This window comes from Budorcas taxicolor, chromosome 22 (genome assembly GCF_023091745.1).
Source record: "Budorcas taxicolor isolate Tak-1 chromosome 22, Takin1.1, whole genome shotgun sequence".
NCBI lineage: Eukaryota > Metazoa > Chordata > Mammalia > Artiodactyla > Bovidae > Budorcas > Budorcas taxicolor.
The window spans coordinates 33,704,135-33,717,864 of NC_068931.1; the positions used below are offsets into that span (position 1 = coordinate 33,704,135).

The 13,730-nt window shown below is 48.7% G+C and overlaps 1 protein-coding gene across 1 annotated transcript in view; it reads left to right on the forward strand.

Moving 5' to 3' along the window:
- The first annotated feature begins 1,109 nt into the window (after positions 1 to 1,109).
- The window catches only part of LOC128067367 (NPC intracellular cholesterol transporter 1-like), a 45,037-nt gene continuing 32,416 nt past the window's right edge, over positions 1,110 to 13,730 (forward strand). The window contains 3 exon segments of the mRNA XM_052660376.1: positions 1,110 to 1,196; positions 11,808 to 11,930; positions 13,022 to 13,128. Coding sequence (XP_052516336.1) covers positions 1,140 to 1,196; positions 11,808 to 11,930; positions 13,022 to 13,128 — 287 coding nt within the window. The 5' untranslated portion in view covers positions 1,110 to 1,139.

A 13,730-nucleotide genomic window follows, 5' to 3' on the forward strand; every position in this document is an offset into this window, starting at 1 on the left:
TACAGACGTGTATTTAGTCTTTTCATTGTACACTGGCTTCCACTGTGGGGAGGAGGGATCCTTACATCCATTTTCCTAACTTCAAAATGGAAATGACTGATGCTTTTGAGTGATCTTAATAATTACATCTGAGGGGAAATGATACCAGAAGTGCATATAACAAAAATAAGTGTTAGATCAAAAAAAGTATAAGGCTCAAAAACGAAGATGCTTCTTTATCTCTGTGTTACTTCACGTCACCTAGAACTAACGGACTCTGGTCCCACCTTTGCGTCAAACTTCCCCAAGGGTGGTTGTGGGGGTATCTCTTCTCCCGCGGGCTGGTTCCCTGCCACGCTCTGCTCCGCCAGCAGATGGTGTGGTTCTAGAACTTTTTTCAAAAGTGGGCTGAGCGGACAGAAAACAGAGATTGGGCGGCTCTGAGGCATCGCATCGGCCACTGCCACGCTCCGCCCGCTCAGCTCTCGGATCACAACACTGTCAGGCCACCGCGTGGCGCCGCCCCCAGCTTTGCTAGAAGTGCCTAGGCACCGATTCCTTTCGGGGAACTGGGTTTGGAAAGAGAACTTGCTTGGGGTGCCAATTGGGTCCGCTGAGAAGTGGGATCTTAATTGGGAAAACTGTCCCCACGCACCCCGATTTGCTAAAACCTCGCCCTCCCATTTCCAATCGAGGAATGCATTGGAGAAGGAAATGGCAACCCACTTCAGTGTTCTTGCCTGGAGAATCCCAGGGACGGGGGAGGCTGGGGGGCTGCCGGCTATGGGATCGCACAGAGTCGGACACGACTGAAGTGACTTAGCAGCAGCAGCAGCAGCAGTAGCAGTGACAAAAAGGGGAGAAAGGAGTTCAAGCATCAAACCACACATTGTTGCGACAACCCCAGAAATATCCTTCCCAGGCCGGATTCCAGATGTTCAGCTCTGCCCGGGTCCCTTAGTCCTTGGCCCCACGCCGCGGCTGAGGCGGAATTAGTGCAGAGCGGGGACTGGGAAGCGGCTGTGACAAGAAGCGGTCCGGGCCCCACTAGCCCCGCCCCTGCCCCGCCCTCGCCCCAGGACAGGTTCTTGGCTCGGACGGTTCCACCTAGAAGTGGGAGCCAAGTCTGTCCGACCTCCGCAGCCCGTCGCCGCGGCAGCATGAGCCTGCGCGGCCCAGCCCTCGGCCTCCTCCTGCTGCTGTTCTGCCCGGCGCAGGTGAGTGGCCGCCGGCGACCCGGGCGAGCTGTGGGGGACGTGGTGGGGCCGCGAGTCGGGGAGGGCGGCGGTCTGTGCCGCGACTCCGGTGCCTTTCTCCGGCCGCGTCCTCTTCCCAGTGGTCTGGAGGACGGTGGCAGCTGGGGGCTGCCTGTCTGACCTGTTTTGAACTCATTTCATCCGTGGTCGTCTGATTTCTGGGTTTAGGATGTGGGATCAAGAAGGGAGGAAGAAAATGGGTAGAAAGGGATAGGATTCTTATCATTTTAACCTGCCTCCCCACCCCCTTCATTCTGCCATTATACAGGAATTCTTTATACATTTGTTTAGGAGATCCGACTTCTCCCCTAAAGATGAAGGAGAGTGGGGAGGTAAATAAAGGTTAGTCCAGCACCAAATCGGAACTCACCTGAATGCTTCACGTAAGGCAACTTGGTCTTCCAGAGAAGGCAAGTTACTTCTTATCCGCTCCCTTTACATCCATGGGAACGGAGGCCCGCAGGTTGGGGGGGGGGGGGGTGGGGGGAGGGGGGTTAATTGAATTTCGCCTTGTCACAAACCTAGGCCTGGAGAGGATGGGCCTGGAACTCCCAGTCCTGGCCCCTTGGGTCTGCTTTCCCTTGCTTTGGTAGCCTTGGGCGTGAGCACCTCACTGCTATTTGTGTATCTACAGTTTTCTCCTTGAAAACTGTGTGGTTGGATGTTGTGGGGGATGTCTAAGGATCTAGTGCTGATTAAACCAGGTCCAGTGGGAATCCGAGCCCTGGTGCCCACTCGTAGGCATGTGTCTATGATGAGGGTGTAGTGAGTCACAGGGGAAGGCTGATGAAGGGGTTCCCTGCACTAGAAAAACCTCTCTTTGAACCATATCGTTCTCAGCAGGGGTTGGGTGAGGCTGACCTGGGAAGGGCCTCCTGTGGTGGGGTGGACGGGGTTGGCTAGCCGTGTGGGCTTCTGGAAGAGCACATGTCTGGTGCCTGGTGGGGAGGAGAGGCAGAGAAAAGCAGGTTTTCGGGAGGTGGTTTGGAATGGGGTCAACCGATAGACCACCTGCTAGCTCTGTGGCTTTGGGCTCATTACTTTTCCAAGCCGAACTTTTACTGAAGATAAACAACACGTCATAGGATTATTGGGATTCTTAAGTAACGTGGTGTGGAGGGGCCTCATCACAGTAGTAAAAACTCAAAAAATGGTAGCAGTTATTTGCTTTGAAAATACAGCTGTTCGGTTTCCTTTTGGTTTTAGGTCAGGATCTAATAGGCAGGCTTCTAGTTAAGTAGCTTTAACTTATCTCTGAAATCCATCAGTGCCTCTCCTCCTAGGACTTCTGGGGTAGGTCAGAGGTTGGTCACAAGTGGCTTGCAAAACCCCTGGAAGCCTTGAGAAGGTTTGTGAATATGAATTGGAAACACTTCTGTTGTATTTAAGATTGGCTCCCTCAGGCTGAAAGATGAACCCATTCCTGATCTCCTTAGGAAAAACAGTTTTAATGGCTTAATTCCTACTTAGGCCTCACTATGGTCCAAGTACCTCAAGAGAAAAAAAAAAAACTTTAAAAATTACAGTCAGGAGAGAGACCATAATGAGATCCTCTAAAATGTATCTTAAATACCCATCTGAAGGCGTGCCTGGTGCTCACACAAATTATCATTTGTTATGTGGATACGTTTATCCCAGATTGGCTATAAAACAGAATTCCAGAGAGTTGTGTCAGTAAAAGTCAGACCACTCCAGCCTCCACCCGACGTGTCCTGTCATATTTATTTGATCTGACTCCAAAGGATACAAAGCTTAATCTCTGGACAGCATTCTCCAGGCCACCCCCACTACCCTTGTCCTGGATTATCCTGACTGGCCAGACTAGCCCTGGTATTCCAGCTCTCACCAGAGCTGAAGCTGGGCATGTCTCCAGGTTCTGCCTGGAGCTTTCCTCATCCAGGACATCAGCAGAGGTGAAGGGACCAGGCCCTGCGCTCCACCTGCGTGGGCTGGCCAGGTTACAGGCATGGGGCTGGGGATAGTCCTGGATCCTGAGGAAGTGAGTCAGGACTTGACAGCTCCCTGGAGTTGTACGTAAAGGGTAGTCACGAGTTGGACGGACCAGCACATCCCTGGCATGTTGTCACAATCTAAGGATACATCAGTGTACAAGCCGAGCTGGAGTTCGAAGAGTGCAGCAGCTGTGGGATGGGCATGGTGGGGGGAATGGGAGGGAGTATGCCTACCTTAGCATTCAAAACCTTGGTTCTCATTATTGGTTTTGTCACTTACCAGCCAGGTGACTTTGGAGAATCCTCTCTGAGCTCTAGTTTTCTTACCTGTAAAAGTCTACGATGATACTCCATGGGGTGTCTGATAAAGAACCCAGGCGAGGAAGGAGAACTGATTCAGCTTTATGCCCAGAACCCGGTTGATGTTCAGTGAGCAACTGAACATGAGTTACTTAATAGCCTAAAGTATAGGATTCTGTTGCTGTTGATCAGAGCTTCTCCATGTGATGAGATGTGCTTTCATGGAGCTCCCAATTAGAGTCTGCCAGAGTTGCTGACATATAGCAGCAGGGGCATTTTCTTTTTAAAACTGTCCTGAGTTATTCCTATTATTATTGAAAGATACTTCCCTATGCAGTCACATATCGATTAATTTAGAGCATGTTGTGAAATAGCCATATAGCCTAACCTTTAAAAGTAGAGACATCCTGCTGCTGCTAAGTCGCTTCAGTCATGTTCGACTCTGTGCGACCCCATAGACGGCAGCCCACTAGGCTCCTCTGTCCCTGGGATTCTCCAGGCAAGAACACTGGAGTGGGTTGCCATTTCCTTCTCCAATGCATGAAAGTGCAAAGTGAAAGTGAAGTCGCTTAGTCGTGTCCGACTCTTAGCGACCGCATCGACTGCAGCTTACCAGGCTCCTCCGCCTATGGGATTTTCCAGGCAAGAGTACTGGAGTGGGGTGCCATTGCCTTCTCCAAGAGACATCCTAGCCTTGTACTAAATTCTGTGTTAAAGCCAAAGTCACTTCTTACATAATCCAGTCAAGCTCCTTTAACTCATCATGTACGTTTGAATGTTTTCTGAATCAGGGAGCACTGAATGAGATATTAAGATTTCAGAGGAAGTATAACCCCCAAGCTCTGCCCTTTAGGATTCTACAGTTTTACAGGGGAGTCAAGACACCAGCAAGAAAATACTCTTGCAACCTCTGCCCACATACACAACTTCTCCATTCTCATAAATATATGAATTCTGTTTCATCCTGGAGCAGGAGCCTGCAAATTAGTTGTGGATGGTTTTCTTGGGACATACCCATGCCCATGTTTTACCTGCTGTTTGTGGTTACTTTTGAGTTACAGCAGACAAGATTGAGTATGTACCACAGACACCTTTGGGCTCACGAGCCTACCATATTTAATACGGTATCTGGCTCTCTTAGGAAAAGTTTAGGAATTTCCTGGGGTGGTCCAATGGCTAAGATTCTCTGCTCCCAATGCAGCAGGCCTGGGTTCCACCCCTGGTCAGGGAAGGAAACCCCAAGTACTGCTACTAAAGAGTCCAAATGCTGCGACAAAGATCCCATGAGCCAAAACTAAGACCCAGTTCAGCCAAATAAACACGTATGTGTGTGTGTATGTGTGTTAGTCGCTCAGTTGTGTCCGACTCTTTTTGACCCCATAGACTGTAGCCCGCCAGACTCCTCTGTCCATGGGATTGTCCAGGCAAGAATACTGGAGTGGGTTGCCACTGCAGTGGGATCTTCCCAACCCAGAGATCCAGCGCAGGTCCCCCATATTGCAGGCAGATTCTTCAGTCTGAGCCACCAGGGAAGCCCAAATAAATAAATATTAAATTAAAAAGAAAAAAGGAAAAGTTTATCCAGCTAGTCCTGGTGGATCCACAGGGGAGCTTATGGAACGGAAGTGTACAGAGCTCTTGGTGCAGGACGCCTGGTGGCTTGAGCATTGAGGAGGGATGCCCATGAGCACCTCTGAGGCCACATCTGAGGTTTGCTCATCTGTAAGTTGGACATAATAATAGCACCACCTCCCTCTCCCCAGGACAGCTCACCCAGACCAGGTGAGAAGAGTCAGAGTTAAATTCATGTTGGCAGTGAGACTTGGGTGAGGCTTGGGTGAGGCTTGTAAAAAGGGAGGCTGTCCCAAGATGTGGGAGTTAGGGGGAGACTGAAATCTGTGGAGAAAACAAGGGACAGCAGACAAGGGCTAAGTCTGTCCTTGGGGACCAGGATAAATACAGTTAGTTCAAGTAGAGCCAGTCATGGAGGGTAATCGAGATTTGCTTGAGAATATGTGTTTAAAAGTGAATTCACTTGTGTTTGCGTAGGTGCTATATAGGTTTACCTATTGGTGGAAATTGAAAGCCTGGAAGACCAGGATCTAATACATCAACATTTGTTAAACCTGAGGAATGGGATAGGGGTGGAGAGCTGAGGGGGGCGCCCCCTGTTATCTCACATATACTTGTGATGTCTGAGTAATTGTGATCGGTGGGTATTCTGTAATTAAAATCTACGGTCATTTATTTTTGACTTCTTAGGAATAGGTCAAATGTTTAAATGCTTAAATAAGATAGTTCTTGTGGTCACGAGTCACCCTGTAAGAGACTGGTCAGTGCCCATGAGATGAACTGGGAAGAATTATCCTTCTTTGGGCTTGTCCCCCCCAACCCTACCCCACTGCCCCACTCAGTGGAGCTTTTGCAACACTTACTAGAGATGCTGGGCGTGTTAGTGACATTCAGATCCATGGTGTTTCAACTGATGGTCACTCTACTCTATTTAATCTCAGTATAACCAAGAACATGCTCTCTGCAGTCCTTGCCACTAGACTTTTCTCTCAAGTGGTGAAGGACATCTGAGCTCATGTTTTATGTCAAAATACACATAAAGTTCACAGTTTTAAAGTACAGTCAGGAACATTAGGTATATCATGTGTCATGCAGCCACCACCAACCATCTCCAACACTGAGCTCACATGTGGTCTGGTGCCTTTGGAGCTGTGTGTGTGTGTGTAGTCGCTCAATTGTACCCGACTCTTTGCGACCTCTTGGACTGAAGCCTGCCGGGGTCCAGCCCCCACAGGATCCAGGGAAACCCGAAGGAGAAACGGCGCCAGCAATTGATTTAGAGAGAGATAAGGAAAGAATGTTAAAGATAAGAAAATAGAGGAGAGAAAGAGGCTGATATTCCTTGGTTTACAAAAGAACCGATAAAACTTTGAGACAAGGCATTTGCCCTGTTCACGGAGGCCACAGGGTCCCTCCCAGTCTCCTGAGGGAGTGAAGACGCAGAACGTCTTCCTGTTCAGGTCTTAGAAACCCAGGCAGATAAGTGAACGCAGGGAGCTTCTATGCTCCAAGGGATCAGCCTGAAAAAGTGAGAGGGAGAGAGAGGGAATGATTGACACAGGGAGGCCAAGCTGCTTCGGTGTGCAAGGCCCAATTACTTTATTTTCAAAAGGTACTTATATACTTTTTTTTTGTACATAGAGGGAAATGAAAGATGCAAGGTCATACAGAGTCAGCCCAAACATTCCAGCAGTTTTGCCCTTATCGAAACCAGGATTTTCTCTGCATACCTTTTCCACAAATGATGTTGTGTATAGTATCTTCTGGCCTTGGAGGCCTGTGAACATTTTATGACCCTCTTTTGATAAAGGCTGCTCAACCAGAAAACTTTTTTTTCCCTCAAAGTGTTTTTTCTTTATATTTCTAATCTATGTCAGCCTCAGAAAATGCCAAACAGAGTTACGTTGTTCACAGAGCAAAGGTGCAGTGAGTTACAAGAAAGAACCAATTAGCTCAAAAGTCTGATATGGTTAAATTCAAGGCTACACTTGTTTTTCTTACATTCTCACTATGTTAACTAATGCATTCCCAGGTGCATGGTGGATAAGAGATATAGGAACATAGCAACAAGCATTGGCCCAATAATGAAATCCTACATCAGCACTACTCTAATAACTTTAAACTGTTTGAATGGCTCTATGTTTTAGGCTTTCCGTGCCTCTCACAGTTGGGAGGCTGTAAATAATCACATGCGTAGCTGTAAGAGTCTGGATATACCTGCCGAGCAAGCTAGAATACTAACAGAGGCGGTTTGATTTGAAATATTCCTCTCATGTCCAGGAGACTTATTAGCTATAGCCCTAAGTTGATTTTCTCCAGAGAAAGGTGGTCAGGGTTAGCTCCCTGTTAATGTCAGAGGAGTTGGTGAAAGTCATGAAACAGTGAAACAGACAGATTCTGGTTTGGGGATAGATGCTCGAGAAAGCCTAGGAAGCCCCTTGAGTTCTGAAGCCTTGCTTAACAGTTCTCTTCCACATGACCTTGTCATGGGTGGGATCTCCCGTGGCGGCTCCCGGCCAAAGCCCACCAGGCTCCTCTGTCCACGGGAATGGCCAGGCAAGAATACTGGAGTGGGTTGCCATGCCCTTCTCCAGGTGATCTTCCCTACCCAGGGATTGAACTTGAATCTCCTGCATTGCATGCAGATTCTTTACCTCTGAGCCAGCAGGGAAGCCCCCCTTGGAGTCCTGGCAGAACTCAAACCTTGGTGACTTTCAGTATCAGCAGGATCTGCCCTTCCAGGGGAGTATGGGTATGAAGCAGCAACAGGTGTTCTTGTATCAGTAAAGGCAGCTCTCACCCTGTCACCTTGCCTTTGGAAATCACGTGGTTCCCTGGAAGACAGGTGTGTGGCCTGTGCCCAAGCCCTTGGTCTGGGTGTCGGCTCCTGCCGCCCTCACATTCCAGGGAATCTTCCAGGGATCTCAAGGTGCAGCCCTCCTCTTTGTTAATAAAGTCCTGGCCGATGCAGTGCTCTGGCCATTTGGAGACCGGAAATTCCGGTCACTGGGACTGCAGCTAGGTTCTAGACTGGCTGCAGAGATGAGCACGGCCCAGTCAGTGGTCCACGGAGGAGTGACCCCAGTACAGCGTAAGGAGTAAGCGCTCCAGCTTCCAAACCAGCCAGGCCTGGCTCTCCCATTTCTCAGATGTGGCCTCAGAGGAGTCACTTTACCTGCCTGTGTAACCCTCGGTTTCCTCATCTGTGAAATGGTGTTATTTTAGTACCAGATTCACAGACCTGTTGTGGGGTTGAACTGACGGGGGCACCCTTAGCCAGTGGCTGGCTGCCGGGTGCCGTGGGGTGGGGGTGGTGGAGGTGGCGTCCCTGGGAACAGACCAGGTGGAGGGAGGTGATGAGGTGGACAGAGGAGGCCTGTGGGCTCCCAGGGGAGGGTTCAGGGAAGGCAAGGGTGGGGGAGACTGCACCAGGGAGGCTTCCCAGAGGCTGGTGGGAGAGGACCCTGGGCTTTGAACCCTGGTGAAGAGGGCCTGGTGATGGAGGAAGGATCGGTTTCCTTGTGAGCATCTCAGCTGTTGTGGTTGGAAGTGTAGCTGGAGGGGAGTTTTGAGCGGGGAAGGAAATGGGGCCACCTTTATGGGAGGAGCAGGTGAAAGGACCAACATGGAGATGAGGTTGAACACGTGGACGAGAGTAGGGCCAGCTGGTGGAGGTCCCCGCAGAGGCTTGGGACCGTGGCAGCAGCCAGGCCTGGGGCAGAAGGAGGCGCTTGGGTTTCAGCTGTAGTTGAGCCCAGGGGAGGCGGAGAGAGAGACTGGAGATGGGCACGAGGCCTCCCCCACTGATGCAGCCATGCAAGTGAGCTCAGGGGGTTGCGTGCCTGCACACAGGGTTGGGGGAGGCTGATGCCAGAGCAAGGACCTTCATTAAAGGGTTAATTGTATCTTGTTGAGAGTCTGTTTCTGGAACTAGAATGTTCTGGTTTGAATCCTGCCTCTGCTGCTCTTGGATTCAAACTCTCTGCTTCTGTTTGTTCATCTGTAAATTGGGCGTAATAATAGCACCTTCTGGGGACTTCAGTGGTGGTCCAGTGGTTAAGACTCCAGGCTTCCACTGCAGGGGGCAGGGGTTCTATTCCTGTTCGAGGAGCTAATCTCACCTGGCATGGTGCAACCAAAAAAAGAAGAAGAAAAAAAAACCCACTGCCCTCTCGCTCATGCTGTAAGGTTGTGTTGGGTTCGCAAGGTGAGAGCAGTTAAAGCAGTGCCTGACACCCAGCAGGTGGCCTGTGAGCACCTTTGGGCCTCTCTGGTTCATGCCTCTTCAAGCAGATGACTTGGGAAAGCACACCTAAGAGCAACGACTCAAGCCCAGTTTTTTCCTGGCCCGGAAGAAGCTTCAGCTTGTGTATTTTGTTCAGGTCTTTGAACCTCTTTGGTGAAGTCCCATATACTTCTTGGAAAACCTGGAGAATGATTCCTTCCGTTTGATGGGTGGTGCTTTCTGGCTTTCTGAGTGCTTTCTCATTTATTCCTGAGTTCAGTCTTCCCACCTGAACTGTGACGTAACCAGGGTCGGGGGTGGTCAGGAGTGAGTAGGAGGTGGGAGACTCCTCCTCAGCACAGCTGGGTGACTCGCTCCAGGTGCAGCTGGGCTCAGCATTTATTAAGGATCAGGGCCCAGGACTCCTGACCTCCCGCCCCTCAAGCTCGTTCTCCAGCCCCATCTCTTCTGGCTTCTGGGTAGAAACACCTTTGCTTTGAAACAGATGGTGTAGATTATGAAGGGTGACCTTGCAAATAGGACCCAGAGAGCATTGGGTCATCTTTATTGTCCCATAGAGCGCTGAGTGCTGAGGAAGGGGAGCAGAGACTCCAGATGCCCATCTGTTAGTCATGCGAGAGGTGCGGGGGTTTTTTTTGACTGGATTCCTGTCACTCCTGCGGGTGATGAGCCAGAGTGCCCCTTGGCCAGCACCTACTTGCCCTGTTGGTCTGTTGAGAATTCTGTGCAAGAGGGGTGGGGTGGGGTGAGGTGAGAATTCCAAGGGGTGGGTCCCTAGTATGTAAGTTACAGGTCAACATCAGTAGTTGTTACCCTCCTTGGCTTACTTGCCTTTCCACACTTCAGTAGATGGATGATGGCCTTTTAGTGGGAAACCCAGAATCGGAAAGAGCAGTACTTTTCCTAGAACCACTGGGTTTACAGACAAAATTATGATTCTTTTTATATAGGAATGGTGGAATTTTGTAAGTTCTTGCCAAAGGTTTGGGACGTGGCATTGCTGAATGCTTGTCGCTTCCTCATTTGTGTAAGTTCCCTCCCTCCCTTGTGGCCTAAACCTATGACTTAATGAATCAAGCTGAGGTAAGGCATAATTGCTGGTTTAAAATACCGAAAGGATGAATTCAGAGACAAGTCTTGTGGGCCCTTAGATTTCCCCCCCAGCACCCCTCCATCTCCTGCCTGCTTTTCCTCCCATGTTTTCAGAGCCTGTTGTGAGGTTTGTGTCTTTTCATCAGGGACCAGCGCCGCTCAGCTCCTTGCAGGGTGTGTGGGTCACGTGCCCTTGTCCTTGGAGACAGTTCACTGTCTTGCATCTGTGCCCATTTTTCAAAAATGGCTTTTCCATCAGGCACCTCGGAAGCCATGGTTACTTCTCAAAAGCTGCTGTTTCCCTACAGGACAGCTGACTGCACAGTTATGCCAGCCGTGACCCTGGCCAGCTTGGCGGAGCTTGGTGGCCTTGCTAATGAGATGAGTCATACTCGTGCACCCCCTGACTTTTCTGATGCCATGTGACTCTCACATGGGGAATAGGAATGGCCCTTGAGAAATCTTTATGCAAGAGGTTTTACATGTTTTCAAGATTCTGAGATGATTTTCCTTAAAGTATGCACATTTCTTGCGTTTTACTTAAACTCAAGGACAAGGTACTCGTTCCTGTTCCTCCTCCTTGTGGGTCGGTTTTTTTTTCCCACATAACTCATGGTGTGCTGATATTAATTAACCTTAGCAGATATGGAACTGTTCTTTCATTATTTACACCTGACTCAGTTCCTTATCCTGATGTGTAAAAATAGAGCCTTAGTAATCATAGACTGACGTGCTATCTTGCTTTCCTCTATACTGATTGATAGTGATTCTTGTATGGAACTGTCGCTTCCTCTTAATAAATAATGTAGCAGGAAGTAGAAATCACGTAAGTAATTTCTATTACTTTGCTGATTGACTTCACAAGTCCGTTTTGGACTTTGTTGTTATTCATTCGCTAAGTAGTGTCCACCTCTTTTGTGCTCCCATGGACTGCGACATGCTCGGCTTCCCTGTCCTTCACTGTCTCCTGGAGTTTGTTCAGACTCTTGTCCATTGAGTTGATGATGCCATCCAACCTTCTCATCCTCTGCCTCCCACTTCTCCTCCTGCCCTCACTGTTTCCCAGCCTCAGGGTCTTTTCCAGTATGAAGTCAGCTCTTCATATCAGGTGGCCAAAGTGTTAGAGCTTCATCTTCAGTACCAGTCCTTCCAATGAATATTCAGGGTTGATTTCCTTTAGGATTGACTGGTTTGATCGCCTTTCTGTCCAAGGGACTCTCAAGAGTCTTCTCCAGCATTGAGCTTTGGGTTTAATTAATGCTTTCAAAATGTTCAACTAACTGGTGCCTCTGGCTTTTACTTCGCTTGGCAGGTACTGTTGGACGCTTCTGTGAATGAGGGCATTTTTCGCTGTTGAAATTTGTGTTATCCCTGAGGCCCTAATGAACTGTTTTCTGTTGACTTTTGCAGGTATTTTCACAATCCTGCATTTGGTATGGGGAGTGTGGAATCGCATCTGGAGATAAGAGATACAACTGCAGATATTCTGGGCCACCAAATCCATTGCCACATAATGGCTATGACCTAGTGCAGGTGAGTGAGTAGTCTTGGGAACACGAAACACTAATCAGAGATCCTCTGCAGTTACACTGTAAATATTCCCCGTGGGGTGGGGGTAGAGGTGGAATGAACGGGCTTCTCTTGTCCCAGATTCTCACCTGTAGCACAGAGAAGATAACATACTAACTCTGCAGGCGTCATTTTCCTGGGGTTGACTAGGCCTTGCTCATAAAGTTTCCCAGTAGCAGGTTACTACTGAGGGACGTGGTCTTGGTACCTCTCATGTTGCTCTTTGCAGCTTCTTCAAAATACACTCAGAGTTACTCAGAGTTAGTCCCTTTTGTTCCTAGACAAGGCTGCTGCGTGGCTGTGACTCGCTTGTCCTCTGTTCACTTTAGAGGTTCCTCCAGTTTCCACCGAGAGCCTGTGACCTTTGACTGCCACCAGGAATCTGTTTCTTGTCTCTTTTACCATCCCTGATACACAGGGATATTAGAAAAGAACTGGAAAAATCCAGGTTAAAAGGCTGGCTTTAGAGGCTGCAGTTATCTAAAATGCAGCTGACACGGTAGCAGGTCTTCTGGACTTATTTGCTTCTTCCATCACAATTTTTAAAGGCATTTGACTTTTCCTGGAGTGACTCACAGAAAATAGCATTCTGATTAAACATAACCAAGTAACCGAAAAAGAGGTAAAATGATAGTCAAGGAAAGAGAGCGAGCTTCCCAATAAGAAAAAAAATGGAAATGTCTGTACTGCCTCTACTTTTGTGAATTGCTGGTTATCTAGAGGAAATTTGATCACCATTTATTTATTTATTTATCTTTAAAAAAATGTTTATTTTATTTTTTTACTTTACAATACTGTACTGGTTTTGCCCTACATTGACATGAATCCATCACGGGTGTACATGAATTCCCAACCCTGAGCCCCCGTCTCACCTCCCTCCCCATATCTTCTTTCTGGGTCATCCCAGTTTGATCGCCTTTTAAAAGAATTCTGCAAGAACTTTGCAAATAGGTGTCACCCTTGTGTACCATGATGTGCATAAAGTGATCTCTTTGAGGAGCGTTTGTGTTCATTTAACTTGGCTACTCTGATGTTCATGTTTTCTCTCCCGAAAGGAGCTCTGTCCAGGGTTCTTCTTTGGCGATGTCAGGCTTTGCTGTGATGTTCAGCAGCTTCACACACTGAAAGACAACCTGCAGCTGCCTCTGCAGTTTCTGTCCAGGTGGGTTGACCACCAGACATGCAGAGAAAATGGGTTTAAAAGTTAGTTCTTGTTTCATTTTAAGAATGCTATCTTAGGACTTCTCAGAGATAAAGAAGAACTTCTGATAAAGTAGTAATGATCAGACTTTGTTCTCACTCTCGTTACATTCAGAGTTGCTACTTGGTTTGCTTCTGAGATGTCTTCACCCCAAAGGGGACCTGCACTGCGGTCTAGGTCCTTTCAGACTTGAGCCCCTTCGCATGGTGGAGAGGAGAGGTTCCGGGGATCCTGCCCGGGTCTCTGACCCCAGACCCTCCTCCACACAGTCCCCTGCGTCACCTACCTCCCCTGTTTTGTGCATGGTTCTCTCTTCCTCATTGGAGCCTGCCTCTGGGGACTGTTCACAAGCCTGATCTGGCAGAGTCGGCTGGTTTTGTCAAAGTTAGTTTGCTGTCCACTGTGTTCTCTGTGACTGGGGCAGTGAAAGGGCCACGTAATAGATGTTCTCCAAGCTAACCCAGCAGTTTTCAAATGTGAGAAGAGGGAGCTGGTGGTGGCCTTCCGAGCAGCACGTTGTGAGCCCCCGATGCAGGTGGATAGAAGGCCACGTGCTTCTCTAT